The sequence below is a fragment of the Canis lupus genome, chromosome 12 (assembly GCF_003254725.2).
Source record: "Canis lupus dingo isolate Sandy chromosome 12, ASM325472v2, whole genome shotgun sequence".
Taxonomy (NCBI): domain Eukaryota; kingdom Metazoa; phylum Chordata; class Mammalia; order Carnivora; family Canidae; genus Canis; species Canis lupus.
The window spans coordinates 40,160,721-40,181,665 of NC_064254.1; the positions used below are offsets into that span (position 1 = coordinate 40,160,721).

The window sequence follows — 20,945 nt, forward strand, 5'->3', positions numbered from 1 at the left end:
TGAGAGGGGGTTCCAACAGTGTACTTCTAGCATCCACCTCAGTTTTCTCTCCTATCTGTCCTAAAGATTGTACTTGTACCTTCTTATGGTTGTCATAAAGATTAATGAGATGACAAATGTAAAGTGCTTAGAACAAGCTTGGCAAGTCTAAGTGCTTTAAAAATTTTTGTAATCATTATTATCATCTGTACATTTTGAATTTCCATTCTTCCCTTCACATCTAATCTAAATATGCTTGGACAGCTTTCTCCTACTCAGAGATCTTCTTCAGCAAGCTATCAAGTCACCTAGTCACTCCTATTTCTTATCTACGAAATAGCATTTTTATCAGTGTGACTTGTTAACATCTACATTAACACTGTAAAAAAGCAAATTTACCTAAAGATTTGGGTTTTCAAAATAGGTTTTGTTTACTAATAGAACTGATTTTCTCAATTAATGCAGATTAGGTTGCTGAAGGCACCACCCCATCAGATTATACAAAAGCATTATAGCTCAATACAATTTTTTTGCGTTTGATCAGTAATTAAAGCCCATGATAGTAACAATGTACATACCGCCAAAATTTATGGCAGCCATGAGTAAAAATGGAAAAGAAAATCGGTGTCCCAAAGTGTCTAAGAAAAAAGTACTTCTTTACGCCTGACTTTAACTGAAAGCTTTTGGGCAGCCCGGGTGGTTCAGCGGTTTAGCATCACCTTCAGCCCAGGGTGTGACCCTGGAGACCGGGGATCAAGTCCCACGTCAGGCTCCCTGCATGGAGCCTACTTCTGCCTTTGTCTATGCCTCTCTCTCTGCATCTCTCATGAACAAATAAATGAAATCTTAAAAGAAAAATACATTAAAAGCTTTTAGGGACAATTAAAAACAGAGAAGAATACTACCTATAAACAAGTAGAAATAACCTTTTACACCCAAAAATTGGAAAATCATGAGGAAAAGCATGGAATAACAACTCAGTGGAACAAAATGGAACTGTTAAAACTATTACAAATACCTACGACAAAATGTTAAGGAAAAAACCAGCAGAAAATTATATACAGTACTCCACTTATATCTACATTAAAAAACATACCTATGTGAAAAAAATGGATAGGGTAATTGGGCTAACAGGTGAATCTATGTAAAGATTCTGAAAAAAAAAAAAAACATTTATATGGGAAAACTCACTTCACAAGAATTCAGATAAATATTGTACTTAGCACTGAAATCCTCAAGAAGCACAAAGTGAGAGTTTCATTTTGTAAAAACATTTTTGTTCCTATGCTAATTTTAAGACTGTTAGTCATGTTTTTCTTCTCTACAAAAACAAAACATGGAAAGACAATGGTATCCCAATCTGGTCCATAAGGAGGTAAAAAATACTCAAAGGAAAATGACAATTAACTATTGTCTACACATCAGTAAAATATTTAAACTTTTATCTAAAGGTCTACAGAAAATCTTTAATATTTATATTTTAAATATTAAGAATGCAACTAAAATGAAATCAATTTGCTTTCTCTAAAGAATTACATCTTTGATCGGAATCCTCTTTTCAAATGAAGTACAGTTTATTTTATTAATGTTACTCTAGCTGCCATGGCCTCCTAATGCCCTGTTATAAGAGGTACTCTCCAGGAATGTTAATGTTTATGAAGCTTATGTAAACGTTACTATTTTAAAATAAAGACATTCATAAATTATTCAACTTGGGTTGACAATTTATAAATAGAAGTCAGATAAAAGTATTGAGATATACCTTCTAATCCAAATGATGTTCTACCATGAGAGCACAGAGATGACCATTTCAACATTGCAAAACCATGGATGTACTACTTCCCCATTCACTGTCTGTCTATGGGGCAAAATGTAGCACTTCCTCTCCCTACTACACTCACTTGAGAGGTGGCATGGCATAGACAGCACGGATGAACAGACAGGGAAGTATTGTTCTAGTCTTGGCTTTGCCAATTTTTAAGACCTTTTTTTAACAATGGGAAAGTTGTTTAACCTTTTTTGCCTCATTGTCCTTAACTGAAAAATAACACTGTCTAGCCAACTTGTTTTAATAAACCAAGACATTAATACAAGAGAAAGCACAAATGCAAAATGCTATTATCGGATTGGGGAAGGATGCATCTATCTACCTTGATGTAGTTTAGTGAAAATGTAATCAGTTTTCCTAAGTTTACTAAGATCTATAATAAAATCTAAAATTTGCAGATGTATGACAGAAATAATTGTAATTCTTCTAAAGAACAACCTTAGGAACTTTTTAAGATTATATTCTCAATACCAGAAGAAGCTACTGGGATGAAACTATGTGGCACACAGAAAGGAGTGGTATTCTGAAGGAAACCCCTAAGGCGGGGGGGAAAAAAAAACCCCAAACACGTTAACATAAGAAACTTTGTTTGAAGCATGAAAAACAAAGGAAAACATGAAAATCAAAGAGGTCAGTGAATGCATTTTTGTTACTTACTCGAGGAGAATAAATAAATCTCCTATTGTTGACTACTTTATACTATTGCAATTTTAACCATTAAACTAAACAATTTATTCCACGAAATAAAAGAGCAACTGACTTTATTTTAAGGGTTCCAGCATCCCACAGCCAAAAACAAATAGTGCCATCTGCCCCAGTAGAAGACAGATATCTCTTTGAGCCACTGCACAATGGTGAGAACTGAAAAATAAATGAAGAAAAAAAATCTTCATAAGAAGAGAGTGACACAGTCCAAAAAAATAAACCTACTTTTTACTACGCAAATAGAAACTACAACAGGGTTAAAAAACATCCAAAATTAATGAAGGTCATGACTACGATCTTATTTAAAGTCCATGTATTTAAAAGAAAGAGGAAATATTCATTTCTTCATTTTAGTTCACTTTATACAATGGATTATAAAAATGACTTAAAATTTAAATTAAAATGAAGAACATTTTACAGAAATTAAAATAATTACCTGTAGTGATGTTATAGATGCACTGTGGCCCTGAAGAACAGCCAAAGGTGCACATGTTCGAAGACACCAGACTCGGATCATTTTATCACAACTTCCAGCTGCTATCATGGTGTTCTCATAGTTTACAGCCATGTCTGATATTTCAGCAGCATGTCCTCTTAAAGTAGCTAATAATCTCCCATCATCTGTTGCCCAGATTTTCACAAGACAGTCATCAGAACCCTTAAAATAAAAATGTGTATTAATGGAATTAACTCTATAAATTTTTTTTGAAGATGTATTTATTTATTCATGAAGACACAGAGAGAGGGGCAGAGACATAGGCAGAGGGAGAAGCAAGGCTCACTGTAGGGAGCCTGATGTGGGACTCAATCCTAGACCTCAGGATCAGGACCTGAGGGAAAGACAGATGCTCAACCACTGAGCTACCCAGGTGTCCCAACTCTATAAATTTTAATTCAAATTTTCAACAGAAATAAGAAACTGTATCTGTAATGTCTGTTTCCCAACAATTATATTTTAAAATGCTGAAACATGAAATATTTGTTTTAGGAATTCTCCTCTATACATGGCTATTTTTATTGTTCTTACAAAACAATACCTGTGTGCTCACCAATCTAACAGGAGAAATAGGATGTTAACAGTAATGTTTACCTATGATCTCCTAGTCAGCACCCAAAGTAACCTCTATCCAGAATCTTGTGAAAGATTTGAACTTCTGAAGTGACAGAACAAAACTGTAATAGTAGAACAAACGTAATATACAATAGTGACTAATCCTATGTTATTATGTTATACAGTAATAAAAGTAAGCTAATTTGGGACTTTTTCTCCTAGGAAGCTAAAAACAATACATATGAGTTTTCCATCAGTGATCTTCAGCTAAATACATTTCGTATAAAATCACCAAAGCCAGGTTTTTAAAAAAAAAAATTCAAAAAAAAAATTCAGTTTATCTGTATGAAGTCAGTAAAAATACATAAATTACACATTTACTCTGCTATAGCAGCATATGCTCAGAAAAACACCGTAAAGGATACAAAGGTTTTCTATGAATACCCATATTCACAAATAAACATTTCAATTTCACATAATCCAGAAGAGATCAGAACTTCTAGGCTCTATTATTTTTTCTTTTCTAATTTCCTTTATTCATTTTATAGCTGTAATTTTATATACTTTTTTACCAACCTCTCCTTATTTTCTATCTTTCATTATTTGGAAGATTTTAAATGCACAAAAAAGTAGAGAGTGTCATTAGCCTCATATATCCATTTCCCAGATTCAAACTTATCAAAAGGTTTCAAAGGTGGAATGTTACAACCTTTCCAATTTAATTCTTAAAAAAACAAAAACTCTTACATTTGACATTAGAAAGTGGTTAGAAGATTCACAAAAGCAAATGACACAGATGTGTTACTGTTTTCATACTGTTATGACATATAAATGATGACATAGTATTAACAGAACGTGTTAAATGCTTATACTAAACCAGACTCTGCCAACAGTACTTAGAATACTCTCAATTGACTCACATTCTTCTAAGCTTCGAAGCAAATGAAGTGGGTCTTTTTTTTTTTTTAAGATTTTATTTTATTTTTTATTCATTCATATGAGAGAGAGAGAGAGAGAGAGAGAGAGAGAGAGAGGCAGAGACACAGGGAGGGAGAAGCAGGCTCCATGTAGGGAGCCTGATGTAGGACTCAATCCCAGGACCCTGGGACCACACCCTGGGCCAAAGGCAGGTGCTAAACTGCTGAGCCATCCAGGCTTCCCTAAGTGGGTTTCTAAGCACTAAAGACTAGTAATAAAACTTAACTTTGTAAATTATCTACATTAAAATCCAGTATTCTTTATAAAAAATATTTATTTATTCGCGAGATAGAGCATGCACACATGTGCACAGAGGAAGAGGGAGAAACAGGCTCCCCAATGAGCAGAGAGCCCAATTTGGGACTTAATCCCAGGACCCTGGGATCACGACCTGAGCTGAAGGCAGATGCTTAACACACTGAGCCACCTAGGTGCCCCTAAAATCTAGTATTCTTACCACATTCATTTAATCACAGGCTTTTTATTTATAAAACAAGGTAGTTAAATTGGATGATCCCTAAGGTTCCTGCTACCTTTAGAATTCAGTGATTCATACACTTATTTATTTGCCTTGAGATTAAGTATGTGCCAAACACCAGATATATGATGATGAGATGCAGACACATAGTAGTCCACTCCTCAGGAAGCAAGGCAGAAAAGTACAAATGTAATAATATGCCCAAAGTGCTATACTGTTAATCAGAAGAGATCCAAAGAATGGAGCAGTGTGTTTTTCCTGAGAAGTTAAGAAATAAGTCTGGAAAAGAATCCAGAAGCAGTGATGCCTGGACAGTCTTTCACATGAAGAGGCAATGCAGTGTTAGCAGCTTCAAGCACTCCACTCCAGGCTTCAATCTTCAAGCACTCCATTATCAAATGTCTCAGTTCACCACCTGGCATCATCACTTTCTACATGTTTAACCTTGGGCAAGTTACATGTTTCCTATGCCTCAGATTTCTTTTTGATAACTATCTCAGAAGATTGTTGCAAAAACAGAATGAGTGAGGATAGTGCCTGGCATATGGTAAGAGCTATGGAATATTACCACCACTGCTTTTGTTGGCAGTCCTATTCTTACTTTTACTTTAGCAATATTCTTACTATTTTAAAAAGAACAAAAACATCCCATATGGCAACTAGAGAAAAAAGTTTGATCAAAGGCATGAATATGTGAATGTGAGAACTGCAAGAAGTCTGTACACTAACAGAGTATAAGGTAAAGGCAAGAGGATAGAGTCAGGGAAAAACTATGAAGAATCTTCTTTCACAGTATACTAAGAAATAATGTTTTGTAATGGGGATTACTTAAGATTATCAAGCAGGTCACTATCAGGATCAGATTTATGTTTTCCAAAGATCCTGTTGGCATCAGTGTGAATTGGGATAGAAAGTTAGAGGCCATCTGAAAGTTGTTATAGTTTAAGTAGGAAAGAATGAGTGATAAAACAGATTATTACAGAATAGAAATAATAAAAGAGATACAATAACTGGGGAATTAAAGGGATGAGATTACATCTCAGCTATCTGTGGAAAGTAAAGAAGGAACCGTAGTAGACTGTGCCCTTCCAGAAAGTTCATCTACTTACCACTTGGCACATGGGAATTGCATTAGGCATCTGTTGAATAAAAAATGGCTTTAAAGCATTTAATTCTTAAATTCATTTATTCAACCCTTTAAATTTCACAAATTAAGTCAATTAATTCACTTTGTTTATCTTCTAAAAATTAAGGCAAGATTTGGCTCTGATCTAAATTCACAACAAAAACAGGGGGTGCCTGGCTGGCTCAGTCAGTAGAGCATGAGATTCTCTATCTTGGGGTGGTGAGTTTGAGCCCTAAGCTGGGGGAATAGAGGTTACTTAATAATAAAAAATAAAGGTTATAAATTTACAACAAAAGTAATATTTTAGGTAGGCTAATGCTGGTAGAATATACGCAGAAGTAAAATCATGATATCTCATTATGCTTCATAGTACTGATAGAATTAGTTCTGTTCGTATGTATTTGAGTAAGAGTTTGCTTTATATTCTACTATAGAAGATGTTTCACGTAGTTTTCATGTTAACAAATAGGAAAAAAGAAAAACTAAACACCTTTTTGACCAAAATACCAGCTTCTAATGAAAAGAATAGTAGCAACCAGTGATCTAACATAAGCATTCAGTGACTTTTCACCAAGTAAAATCTAGCAAGAAGTCCCATTATATTTCTAATGCTTTGTTTAGTAATCTCCCCAATATAATATTTTATAGTTTTTCTCTTTAGATAAGTGCGAAAATAAAACAGCACTATGTACATTTTCCCCAAGTATGTATTATTCCAACTGACCTTTCTTTTTTTCCATTCAATTGCAGGAGAGAAATTTTTTACCTTTTAGGGAAATCTCTCTTCACTCTCTTCTTCTGGGACCTATAAAGTAGTACCCTGTCCCCACCCTCACTCCTACCCTCCCCAACTCCTGGCAGAATTTCAAAGAGAACTCTAAAGCATCCCTAAACAATTTGTATTTCATGCATCATTACTTATGATCATTAATTTATTTTTATAGGAATGTAAAATTAACATGATCTGACAAACTCAACCAAGTTCTTTTAAAATGACTACCAGAAACATATATACATATGAATAATCAACTGAGGATGCACAAGAAAAATTAAATTTACTTGGAAAACGTTTTTAAAGTACTATACATGTGTTTAAAAAACTTTTTACATTTTATTTATTTATTCATGAGAGGCACAGAGTGAGAGGCAGAGACACAGGCAGAGGGAGAAGCAGGCTCCCTGTGGGGAGCCCTCGATCCTGGGATCAAGATCTGAGCCAAAGGCAGATGCTCAACCACTGAGCCACCCAAGGCACCCCACTACATGTGTTTAAATTGAATACGGAAGGTTAAATTAAAAATTGATGAAATAATTATTTTAAAAAAAGAAAATACAGAGCAGATTTTGAACAGACACACTTTCTTTCCCCAAAGCTACCTCAAATGTAAGTACGGTTAGTAATAAACTGAAGAGTAGGACATTACAGTCTTTTAATCAAAATGTTAAAAAAGTGTTATGGACACTAAAATAAAACCAATGTCATGTAAATGGTGAAAGGGAGAACAATCTTGAACCTATGAACAACATAGACAGGGGCGTTGGCTGGGAGGAATACACAGGTTTCTAAAATATATAATGGAGAAAGATATGGTAGAAACAGCAATTTTAAAGTAAACAAGAAAGAAATTAGATGAGTCGTAATTTTGGCAATAATTATTAACAAATATCTGAGGATTATTTCCTAAAACCAGAGAAGGGGGAAACAAGAGAAAGGAGCTAAAAAAAAGTGAATAAAGTGGAATAAGAGCAATAAGAAAAAAGGAAAAAATCTGCGAGCAAAAGTGAAAGTTCTGCTAAAATTAGCATGATATATAAAAACCTCAACTGACCAGTTTTTTTCAGCAATGCTCCAATGCCTAGGAGAAAACACAGTAGTCATTTCTCTTCAATAACATCTAAATATTGCTCTTAGAACAGGGGACTGGCAAAGTGAGAAAAGCTGAGACTACAAAGTTTAAGTGGAAATAACAAGAAATTAAGCTGAAAAGGTTTTATCTGAGGAAGGTAACAGAGGGTTTCAGAGAGAGTTTGGATTTAACCCAGTGAGGTAGCTACTGAAGAATTTTAAGCAGACAAGTTTTGGTTACTATAGTATTTTTAGCCACAATTAAGTTTAAAGAAATCTATGAGCTAGGTGCAAAATTGAAAATGCTTTTTCAGAATTCATTTTTAAATCAAATTTAAATATTAAGCTACTGTTTAACACCAAGCAAACATAAGACAGCAATGTATCACTAGTTTCACTCTTCAATAATGTTAAATTGTCATATTATGAAAATGTATTCATTAATGTTGTCATTTGTCTATGTCAAACCTAGCATTAAAAAAACCTGAAAAAAGAATCACAATGAAAAGAATGTATAGCTTTAGCTTACTTAAATCCTGAAATAAAATGTGACACTAAATTTTCAGTGACTTTTATTTTTAAGGTGAAAACATCACTGTCAATGTAAGGATAAAGCCAAAGAAGCAAAACAATTACCTTACCTTTATTCTGTAAAAAACAGCAGTATAGAAAAGGCCTGGTAAGAAAGAGTAGGATTGCTAAGTAGGCAGTGCTAAGATTTTATTTACTTATTCAGAAGAGGCAGAGACATAGGCAGAGGGAAAAGCAGGCTCCCTGTGGGAAACCTGCTTCAGGACTCGATCCCAGGACTCCGGGATCATGACCAGAGCCAAAGGCAGACATTCAACTACTGAGCCATCCAGGTGCCCCTATTTTACTTTCTTTAATTAAAAAAAAAAAAAATTATATTTATGTAGAAGCATTCACAATGTCAACAATACAGCTGTAACTTTTTTTTTCTTTTTGCAATTACAGAGGTATTCTGTTAAGAAAATAATTCTTTCCTATTAGATCCATTGGAGACACCCAAAGAGGACAAAACTACCATCCCCATATATAACTAGTTTCTGCTGTGCACCAATAAGAACCTGCTTTAAATTTCCATGCCCAGTTACAACCCCATACCATCCCAGGCAAAGTTAGTGGCTACTGAAAATATCACCTGGGCAGGACTATCCAAATAAAGATACATCTGATAGTATTAACTATATAAAAAAAGACAAATGACAGTTTAAAAACAAATTTTACACAGCCTATATTTCAAGTTTTTCCTTTTAAAAGCAATGAGTTGGGGCGCCTGGGTGGCTCAGGGGTTGAGCATCTGCCTTCAGCTCAGGGCGTGATCCCGGGGTCCTGGGATTGAGTTCCACATCGGGCTCCCTGCAGGAGCCTGCTTCTCCCTCTGCCTGTGTCTCTGCCTCTCTCTCTCTGTGTCTCTCATGAATAAATAAATAAAATCTAAAAAATAAAAATAAATAAATAAAAGCAATGAGTTGGGTATAGGGTAGTTAATGCTTAACAGATAAGAATTTTAAAAATTCTGCCCTACTCCTCCTCATTCATCTTCCTCCTTTTCCTTCTTTTTCTTGCTTTTCTCAACCCCGATGACTCCTTTTTTTTTCCCCCTCAGCCTTGACAACTCCTTCCCTCATCTCCTGCCCCATCCACCACACAGGCTTTCCTTTAGTTCAGTAGGCAGCAATATCCTCTTTGTATTTTCCCTTCAGCTTAACAGCCTTCTTTTCATAAGGCTGCTTGTCATCCGCAGCAGTGTTAATCTACATCTCTCCCACTTTCTTTGCAACATCACCAATGGATAGACTAGGATGTTTTCCTTTGATTTTAGGGTGAAACTCAGAAGAAAATAAGAAAAAGGCTGAAGAAGGCCTCTTGGGTGCACTGAGACCCTTGAATTTTTGTGTTTCCTCTCTAACAGGGATATAAAAGTTTTCATTTCTCTTCCATAATGAGGCCCATCTGCCTTTTCCATGTTTTCTAATTTTTCTATTTGGCAGACATAGTCTTCTACCTCTCTGTGTATTTCTCAGAAAACTCTGAGTAGCTGAATGAGGCATCTGGGTGCCTCTTCCAGTGCTCCTCCCAACAAGTTTGCACAAAGAATACTATACATGATGACATTTTACCTCTCACCTTCTCAGGAACTCCTCTGCCCATGTTTAATTATTTTTCTCAGGCAAAGAGTCACTCAGTGCCTGTCTGGCTCTCACTTGCCCCAGCATGTTCTCTCACAGAACCCAAATTTTATCAGTAATAATTTCAGACAGTAATATATATTGTGAGAAAAATACAGTAAAGTGTCTAACTGGGGTAAACAATTGTGGAGTATGCAGAGGGAAGGTACTCAGGAAAGCAGTGCTTCAACAGAGGACTGCTAATAAAGGAATCAACCAGGGGCATATTTTGGAAAAGATAATTCGATGCAAAGGGAATAGCTGTTACAAAGGCTCCAAAGCCATAAACGGGTTTTACAAGTTTGAAGTACAGAAAAAGACCAGTGTAAAAGAAGCTTACAAGAAGAAGGGAATTACTCTTAGAGACATATGTCTGTATCTCCCCTAATAGACTAAGTTTCTTGCAAAAGAGAACGTTATTCATTTTTATCTCTCTTATTGACTGGTTGATTCATTCATTTGTTCTACCCCTAATGTATATACTAGATACTCTGAGGCATTACAGATCTAAAAAGGTTCAAGAAAAAAGTCTTTGTTATTAAGAAGTTCACAACTTAAGAGACATCTAAACAAATTCACTGCAACATAAAAGGAAGATACAATATAACAGAAGTACGAAGATTAGTGGTAGTACTGCACTTTCAGAAAAGTCTTTTTTTTTAAGTTATCAAGCTTTTTGAAAGAGTAATCTGCATTAAGCCTCTTCCATTTTTCAATTCCCAATCACTCCTCAGTGCATTGTCATCTCCTATCTCTAATACTAAAAGTTTTTTGTTTTTTGTCAATGTCGCCTTGACAAGTCCAAAAAATGCCTTTCAGTTCTAATTTACTTTAGGTTTCCATCTGTTGTAAAATCCTAATCCTTTGTCTCTTAAGACACTACTTCTTTTTCTCTGGCCTCCTAAGCAGCTCTCAGTCTCAATTATTGACTCTTCTTTTCTTTCACCTATTTTAAAATTAGTCACACTCCTATGAGGTAATATAATCAATTTCCATATTCCATGATTCCCAAGCTGAATCTTCTAGCCTTAATCTTTTTCCTGAGCTTCCAATTCCTCTTAAACATTTCTATTTAGCTATATAGGTTAAGTATTTCAAATTTAACACGTCCACTGTCACAAATTTCTCTACTTAAATCTCTACCATAGTAAGTGACATGACTTTCTAACTAGTCACACAAGTTAAAAACATGTGATCCCAAATTCTTCCCTCTCAATTCTTCCCTACACTCAAATGAAACTCTTAAATCCTAGATTCTAAAATCTATTAACTCCATCCCTATTTTCACTGTGACTCTGTTCAAGCCATGATGATTTCTTTCATGGATCACTGACAGAACCTTTTCACCAATTCCTCTACATATAGACCTAGTTTCAATTCATCCTTAACAGTAAGAACAAAGGGATTGTTAAAAAGAAATTATACTCACTCTTCTTTCTAAATCTGTCATTTTCTCTCCATCGCCTTCAGGAAAGAAACCCATTCCCCTCCCCTTCATATATCACCAATAGGATCTTGATGATTTTGTCCCCCACTACTATCTCTAGCTTTTGCTTAATGATAATCCATATTTATTCTTTGCCATATCCAATAATACAAACTACATATTATACTCTTTCAGGTTTATAAATGCCTTTCCAAGTCTGCAATATCCACCTAAACTCAGCTGAGGTGTCACTTTTAGTTAAGTTTCCCTTACCATCTCCTACAACACACTAAATTAGATACTTCTTTGCCTATGATACTTCAGTATCTTATAGCTTCATTCAAGCTTACCAATTCTATCAATATTGTCTATTGACAATCTGTGAACTCTCCAGGGACAGATACTATGTCTTTCATTTCTAGATCCTAAATGTCTAGAAGAGTGTCTAGTTAGAACTTATAGCATTTATGGGAACATCTTATGTTCTTCTGCTTTAATTTGAAGAGAAATGCATTTTTTCAATAAGGGAGTGTGGTGCCTAGGTGGGTCAGTTGGTTGGGTGTCTGACTCTTGATTTCAGCTCGGGTCATGATCTCAGTGTTGTGGGAGCCTACTTCAGACTCCACACTCAGTGGGAAGTCGGCCTGAGATTCTCTCTCTGCTCTGCTCCTCCCTCCACTCTCTCTCTCTCTCAAATCAATAAATACATCTTTAAAAAGGGGAGGGAGGATTTTTTATATGGTTAACATACTTTTTTGTATTGTGAGTGAATGGCTTCCTCCTGAGAGAATTTGTTAACTCTGCTTTTCTATGGTAAATATTATTTGAGGCAGTGATTTTAAAACCAAGTGAAAAAAAAATCAAGAACTAAGAGAGAATGAGGAAGCAAGTCTGACTTGATAATTGTGCTATCTCCTTCCCTGGGTTCTTCTCATTACTTTACTGGGAAAAACCCATTAAAATATTCCAGTACAAAATACTTATAAATTATACTAATACATAATTTCACTTATCAATTACAATGACTTCATTTTGGATCTTGTAAATACGGACTTATAAATATGATGTTGAGAAACAAAATGGATAAAATTTATTTAAATCTATCTATAAAACCAACAGCAGGAGGTAAAATTTAATGACTGCTTACTGTAGATCTTGATCTATCCTAATTGCATGCATTATTATACAAAAATCTTGTGGGGTTAGTACTATTATTACCATTTCTCTCCCTCCTCCCTTTTTTTAAGAGATGAGAAAAATGGAGACTAAAGTGTTCAGGTAATGTGTCCAAACTACACTGATAGGAAGTGATAAAAACTGTGAGTTGAACTAAGGGCTACCTAATGCCAAAGTGGATGATCTTAAACACAGTGCTATCGATACTGCCTATGTCTACTCAGAAAGGACTCAAGAGAATCTGTCCTTTGACAAACATTATATGTTCTCATTCATTTGGGGAATATAAATAATAGTGAAAGGGAAAATAAGGGAAGGGAGAAGAAATGTGTGGGAAATATCAGAAAGGGAGACAGAACGTAAAGACTGCTAACTCTGGGAAACGAACTAGGGGTGGTAGAAGGGGAGGAGGGCGGGGGGTGGGAGTGAATGGGTGACGGGCACTGGGTGTTATTCTGTATGTTAGTAAATTGAACACCAATAAAATTAAAAATAAAAATAAATAAAAAAAAATAAAAATAAATAAAAAAAAAAAAGAATCTGTCCTTTGAAGAAAAACTTGCATATACACTACATGAAACCTTTGATATCTTAAGATATCAAACACATAAACAGGAAAAACTGGTTGATTACTTAACTGTTATTCCAATAAATAATAACAGTGTGCTCTATCACAGGAATCACTCATTAGTCAACCATGATAAAGCTTTTAGCCCATTGGTTTTTGAGACTGATTTTCAAAACATTAGTCAGTAGCTAGTGTGTTTCCAGCAGCCATCCCACTTTATGAAATTAATATGAACAGTGAACACATGTGTACCCTACCCTATTGCCACTTGAGGTGATAATCATAAAAATACAAGGAAATTTTAAATAACAGTATTCTTCACATCTATGCATTTCTTATCACGTGGTAACATTTTGGAATTGACAACTGCAATCACCAGTAAAACATTACAAATAAGACTATGAGTTTGGCCCAATTAGCGTATTATACCACACATAAAAAATCAACAATTTTAGACTCTGGTAGGACCCTGTATAAAATAATATAGAGATTATTTTCTTCTCTTTAAATATGTGTCTTCAACTAAAGAAAAATAGAAAACAGCTTGTTCTTCACATGTCATTCCTTCTCCCCAAGTCAAATGGTCTCAAATGTAGGAATTAAATGTCTAGAACAGGGCCAATAACTATCTTAGAAAATACAGTCATAAGTACTCACACGTGCTAGTCTGTCAAAATTACTCAACTCTGCAATTTGGTAGTGCAAAAGCAACCACAGGCAATACATAAACAATTAAGCATGCTTATGTTTGAATAAAATTTTATTACAAAAAGAGGTAGAAGGCTGGATTTGGCCCACAGGAGTAGTTTGTTATCCTCTGGTTTAAAATGCTGCTCTCCAATTCTTTACCTCCTGCTCTACTTAACTCAGGAGACAGCAACAGCACATTATTTCACTGCATTTTCAAAAAAATTTAAGGAGACTATCTAATTCAAAACAAAACACACATACACACACACAAAACACACAAAATGTTTCATAATGTACAACAAACAAATGCTTACCATCCTACCATTTTTAAAGAATCCCCAGAAGATGCCTTACTAACACCAAAAATTAAGTTATATTTTTATCACTTCAATGTAATGCTTCTTTTTCATTATTTCCGTTTATTACATTTTTGAAAAAATTCTTTTAAAAATTACAAATGCCAAATTTACCTTGAGAACTGAATTTAAATAGTAGTATACTGAACTTGAAAAAGTGAAATATAATTTTTCATTACCCCTGAAAACAAATTACTGTTGTAGTAGATATATCAAGCACTTTAGCAAATATGTAGATACCTGTTCTCCACTCTGAAAATAATGATCAGAAAATTTCACTTTTATTTTGCTTCACAGAGAACAATGGAAATAAAAGAGAAGGAGAAAGAGATTACTAATCTAAGAAATGATATGCAAATGTCTGAGTGGATTAGAGCCACGGAAAAGATATGTATGGAAATCCTTTCCCACATCCCGCTGTTGAAGCTGTTTTACAGGTGACTGGGATATATGGATAAAGAAGTAGATATAAATAAATCTCAGTTTACAAGCATATTTACTTAAAAGAGGGATCTGTAATTGTCCCCAACTGTGTAAAATTTACAGCTGCTCTCCAAAGACAAGAGATAGGAATTTCTATTTCAATTTCCATTACCCAGTTTCTTACTTCAAAGAAAATGAAGAACTTTGTGAATGAATGCATACATACCTTCAGCCCACAGGGTAGTATTTAATTTTAAGTTCAAGAATAGTGTAGTAACTATCACCCTTAGCGGATGTAATATTAAAGCCCCTAAAAATAAATAGAACTTTTTCCAAAAGTAATTTTCTCAAAGCTGAAAAGCTCTGCTTTTCTCCATTTAACAAGTTAAAAGAAACACAGCAAAAAAACCCAAAGAGCCTCTAAACACATGAAATATACTGAAGAATGAGGTACTAAGGATAATATAAAAAGATACATTTAATAGTCTTCTCTAATTTGCTTATCACACTTTAGAAAAGTCCTTGGTATAGAACTGAAATTTTTATATTTTTATAAAATGTTAAACTGCATGTTTGATATAATACTGGGAGTTAAATTTATCAATAATATAGCATCATTATATAACTGCCTGTGCTACAACATGTCTTTAAGGAATATTTCAAACTTGGATCAAGTCCACTTCAAGTACAATCTTTTATTATAGTAAGCTAAATAATTACCTGAATATCCAGTTTTTCATTAGAAGAAACAAAAGTTCTATTTCAAGTTCAACTATGTTTCTTCGATGCCATATATGGATTAAGATAATACTTCAAAAATTACTTACAGTAAATATCCGTCTGCCAGTTCGATCAAAAGTTACACAGTATACAGACGACAAGTGTCCAAGAATTCGTTTATGCATTTTCATGTGCTGATATACCGCTGTTGGAACAAGTCGTTCAAGTCTGTATTTCCCATTCAGCTTCCGTGAAAACAAAGTATCCGCTACCAAGACAAAGGGGTAAATGAGTATAATTCAGAAATTAATTTTTTGTTTTCATTTTTTAAGACTTCATGTATTTCAACTTCTCATATGTTGGTAAAAATAAAGATGCTTTCTAATGTATATGGTTCCGAGTTTTACTGGAATTAAGTCAGGCATCATCCTCATTTTACAAATAAGCAAAGTCAGTTTATATGACTAACGTCACAAAGTATGTGAGATATTAAGCTAGGATTAAATTTTAGACTTCTTTACTCTCTTGCTAGTACTCTTAAAAACCAAAAACATTTTATATATTATTTCTTTAAAATGCCCCCATGAGATACGTTTTCTTACAAAAGCAGTTAAAACTGGATCCAGTAATTTTTACTTTTACCAACCAGCAATTCTTGAACACATTAACTTTGACACGCCATATGATGTTTAAAAAAAAACTTTGCACAAATGCAGAGAAAGGAATAACTCCCTGCATTATTTTAAGAAGTAATTAAACTGGGGATCTTGCCAAACACCTGTATAATGATTTCTTTTGTAGAATCTATTAGCTCTTTTTTGTCATCCATCTTTCAAGGTAGGACTGAAATTTATCTTCTGCCCAGAGCCTGCTGTGCTGACTCCAGCCCAAAATATTCTCTTCCATCTAAATTACTACTGTATGGACTTTCTATTCTAATAATTATAGACAAAGAAAGTGCTCAATAAATATATGACTGATCTGCAGGTTCATTATTCATTTATAGTTTCCTTTTAATATACTTTTTAAAATTACTTTTAATCTAAGGCTTTTTTCTGTGACTGCCATCTACTTTGCATAGTAAGCACTACAGCTTCTCACTTGAATTTAGTCCCAAAGGAATTTAAATATATATACAAAATACTATTTAATCTAGATTTAGAGCCCAGCAATTACGTCCTAAAGTTGATGAAATACAAGTATCATGGCATATCATAAAAATCTCAGTATTATTTTATCCACGTACAAGTGTTTGGCTCACACTATATTTAAAAGCAAAAAAAAAAAAAAAATCTTGTCGACTTGTGAGGAGAAATGTAGAAAAATGCTCTGCATTACATTTCAAGGAATAGTTATGTTATATTCATATGTTCTTTTACTATATCAATTATTTTACAGTCTTTTTTTTTTAAGATTTTATTTATTTATTTATGAGAGACAGAGAGAGAAAGAGGCAGGCACACAGGCAGAGGGAGGAGCAGACTCCACGCAGGGAGCCTGATGTGGGACTTAATCCTGGGTCTCCAGGATCACGCCCTGGGCAGAAGGCAGGCGCTAAGCTGCTGAGCCACCCAGGTATCACAATTATTTTACATTCTAATAGAATACACCTCTTGCTATTAGTACATAAACTATGCTACAATCTATTTTTAACATCTGGGACTGAGACAAGCTTTGACAGTTGTAAACTAGCATATTTAGGCCTAAACTGGTAATACAGTAACAGTGTTTCATTAAGTTTCTAATAAATCTGATACATTTTTCCTTATGCACAGAAATAGCCTGGTGAAAGACATCCTCTAGTTCTTTGGTTCCAAACTGATTTAGAGTAAGAATCTCAGAAACCCACAGACATCAACTGCCTTGCCAAAAGAGGACTCAAATGTTCTTATCCAAGCACTTAGCATCAATGACATCTCAGACTCACCTGTCTATTCTGTAAGAAAATAACTGATGATAAGTAACACAATGTTGACAGGTGTTACTAAGATGTAGTTAATTCCTTTCATCCAAAATTTGCAAAATTCTCAAAATCACACATTTTTTAAAGACATTTAACACTGTTCAGGTATAAAATATGATTACTAGAGATAATTATCAAAACAATATCAAACAATATCAAAACTATTAATGATCAAACACATACATATGTCAAAATTTTAAATAATTTTTTATAAAGACCATTTAAAAATTGAGTTGATGGTATTTTCTAAGCAAAATATACCTAACAGAGAAATATTGCTGCTGCTTTTAACACTTTTTTCCACTAAACTTTCTAAACTGGGATTAAATCTTTATTATAGGAGTCAACTGGAAAAAAAAAATCTTTTTCAAAAGGCTACTTTATAGTCAACTTTTAAAATCAAACTTTCCAGAAACATTATTTGAAATACATTTGTAATTAAAACTATAGTTGTATATACTACTTTTGTTATGCTTAACAATTAATTACTGACTATCCAGGATGGCTTGGGTGCCTCAGCGGTTGAGTATCTCTGTCTGCCTTTGGCTCAGGGTCCTAGGATCGAGTCCTGCATGGGGCTCTCTGCATGGAGCCTGCTTCTCCTCCCTCTTCCTATGTCTCTACCTTTATCTTTGTGTCTCTCATGAATAAATAAATAAAATCTTAAAAAAAATTAATTACTGAATATCCTTGATTTCAGACAAATTACAAACTCGTGTAACAATAACTAAAAGATAACCTACAGAGAATAGTATGTAGAATTTGCAGCTTAGAAGTTGCTGGACAAACTTGAGAGGGAGTTAGAAAAGAAAATATAAGTATGCTTCAATAGTTGAGGAAAACCTGAGTAGGCCTGAGCAGATCACACAGAAAATTTTTACAAAGGTAGAGAGGAGGATGTTTTAGGACTCTCATTCAATGAATTCATGTTCTTTTACCATACATTTGCATAATGTCTATCTCCCTTACCAGATCTTAAGTACCCTAAGGAAAAGAAATTGTCTTATTCATTTTTCCCCACAACTGAGTATATAGGACCTTTTAAATGAAAAAGTATATAAAAGAATCTTAGTTAATAAGATACACAAGATGGTTCAATTTAATCTATAGTTTTATGGCAGAAAGGCAAATGGCAATTACTTTCTTAAAAAACTGTTAATAGACTAATTGGATTTTTGAGTAAAAAGGAAATGTCTCTTGGATTACAGAAACTTCTTAAATTTTATTAAACTAGAACATCAATTTTTCAAATGAGTATGGTTAAAAAGATATAAGGGGTCACAAAGGAATAAGTTCCTAATATGACATTATTATAGTTTTAACCTTAAATCAAGTTAGCATATAGGACTTGGGTTGAAAGTACATTTATTTTCCTAGGTATGGTGATGGGAAGTATTCTTAAATTAAGCCTGCCAAAGCAAATTTCTATCTTCCTTCACTTGGCAAATTCTTTCTTACCATCTAATGTCAGTTAAAAATGTCACCTCTGCTAGTAAGACTGTAGTGAATTTCAAAAGCAACCTAATTGGTTGCTTTGTAACAACACTCCTGTGATCAAACTACAATGATCTTCATTTCATTCAGAATACCAAATTCCTTACACATCAAGCCTACCAAGGCCATGCATAATCTTCTCTCTCATTACCTCTTTTATTTCGCTTGCTACTTGAGACCCTTTTACTTGGTCTGCTCCAGCCACTCTAATCTCTCCCACTCTCACAACACAGGAGGAATCCTCCTAATGTAGGATCTCTGCACTGGCTGTTCCCTTCAGCCAGAATACTCTCCCCACATATAGCTAATTCTTCGACCGGCTCCAAGTCTTTTCTCAGATTTCTGTCACTTCTCAATGAAGCCTAACCTGATCAGTCCATTGAAAATTGCAACTCATTTCCTACCATCACCTTTAACGCCTGTTCCCCCCTTTATTTAGCTCTGTATTTGTTCTTTTTCTTTCACTTATCAACTGATGTTATAATATTTATTTGGTCATATGTTCACTGTTTATATCCTGTCTATACCTCCCCAACTAGAATTTATATAAAAGCTCCATATGTTGCAGATTTTGTCTTTAGATTACTTAAAAAATCTGACAATGATGGCTGGCACTCAGTAGATGATCAGAATATTTGGTGAATTTTATGAATAAATTACACATATAATAAAACAATTATATTTAAGGGATAAAACAAAAATGGATTTCTTTATTGAACAGATTATATATCCAAAATATCTCTAAATAGTTCTTCATTTCAACTGCTCTGTTAAAAAGATTTAATCTGGAGGGAAAGAGAAAAGTAAACATATTTTACTCAATATCCTAATAAACAGAACAGTAAGTAAACATTTAAGAAATCACTGTTACCCATTTGAAATATATCAGTCTTTTTAAAATTTGAAGGGGGTGCCTGGGTGGCTTAGCAGTTAAGCAATGGACTCTTGATTTTGGCTCAAATCATGATCTCTGGGTCTAGGGACGGCTTGGGGCTTAGCATGATTGTGTCTGTCCTCTCCCTCTGCTCTTCCCTCCCGCTCCCACACACGTGCGCACATGCTCTCTCTCAAATAAAATCTTTTTTAAAAATAAGTGAAAGTAAATAAATAAAATTTGAAGACAGAAAAGGAACAAAATGATGAAAACTGTTACCTACAGCAAATCATTCAAAACAGTCTTTGAGACAAAGTCTATGTGTACAACTCTACAGAACTATTAGAGATAAACAAAAGGCACACAATTTTTTTTTTAAAGATTTCATTTATTTATTCACGAAAGACACACACAGAGAGAAGAGAGAGAGAAGCAGAGACACAGGCAGAGGGAGAAGCAGGCTCCATGCAGGGAGCCTGATGCGGTACTTGATCCCGGAACTCCAAAATCATGTCCAGGCATCCCAGGCACACAATTTCTTAATGTTAGATGTAACTATATAATATCTAACCAGTGGATTCATATCCATTACTTCTCTAAATATAAGGACAATAAATTAAATCCCCCTCAAGTCACTTTTCCCCAGTTTATACTTATTTTTCAAGAATTGATTTTTTTAATAACACTTAGTGTAGAAAATAACATAAATGAAAGAAGAAAAATCTATAATTTTATCACTTAGTCATTTAAAAAATTTTACGAAGACTTCCCTGTATTCCTTTGTGAAGTAAGAGTTGGCTTCCAAATTTGACCTGTGTTCAAACCTGATACTCTGAGGACTTTCAGCAAGTTTCTCTGTCAACTTTCTAGAAACATTTTCCACAATATACTTGACTTTCAAATTATGCTGTTCTTTGACATCTCACAATTTCACAAATTTCAATTTTATCAGTATTTTTTCCTTTTTAAAATAACTTCTGATTTAATATAAAAAGTCTGCCCAACCAGCCAACAGTACAATAAATATCCACTTAGTTTCTTTTACCTCTCTGTGGTTTAAAGTTCTCATTTA

General features: G+C 34.2%; 1 protein-coding gene and 1 pseudogene across 5 annotated transcripts in view; both read right to left on the reverse strand.

The window, feature by feature from the left end:
- LOC112658599 (pleckstrin homology domain interacting protein) overlaps positions 1–20,945 on the reverse strand; it is a 131,716-nt gene that overhangs the window by 81,487 nt on the left and 29,284 nt on the right. For all 5 annotated transcript variants that reach the window (XM_049092268.1, XM_025444822.3, XM_025444821.3 and 2 more), the window contains 3 exons: positions 15,650–15,810; positions 2,949–3,170; positions 2,568–2,668 (listed from right to left, as the gene is read on the reverse strand). In XM_049092268.1, the coding sequence (XP_048948225.1) occupies positions 2,568–2,668; positions 2,949–3,170; positions 15,650–15,810 (484 nt within the window). The remainder of the gene's footprint in view (positions 1–2,567; positions 2,669–2,948; positions 3,171–15,649; positions 15,811–20,945) is intronic.
- LOC118350435 (high mobility group protein B1-like) lies at positions 4,575–15,642 on the reverse strand (annotated as a pseudogene).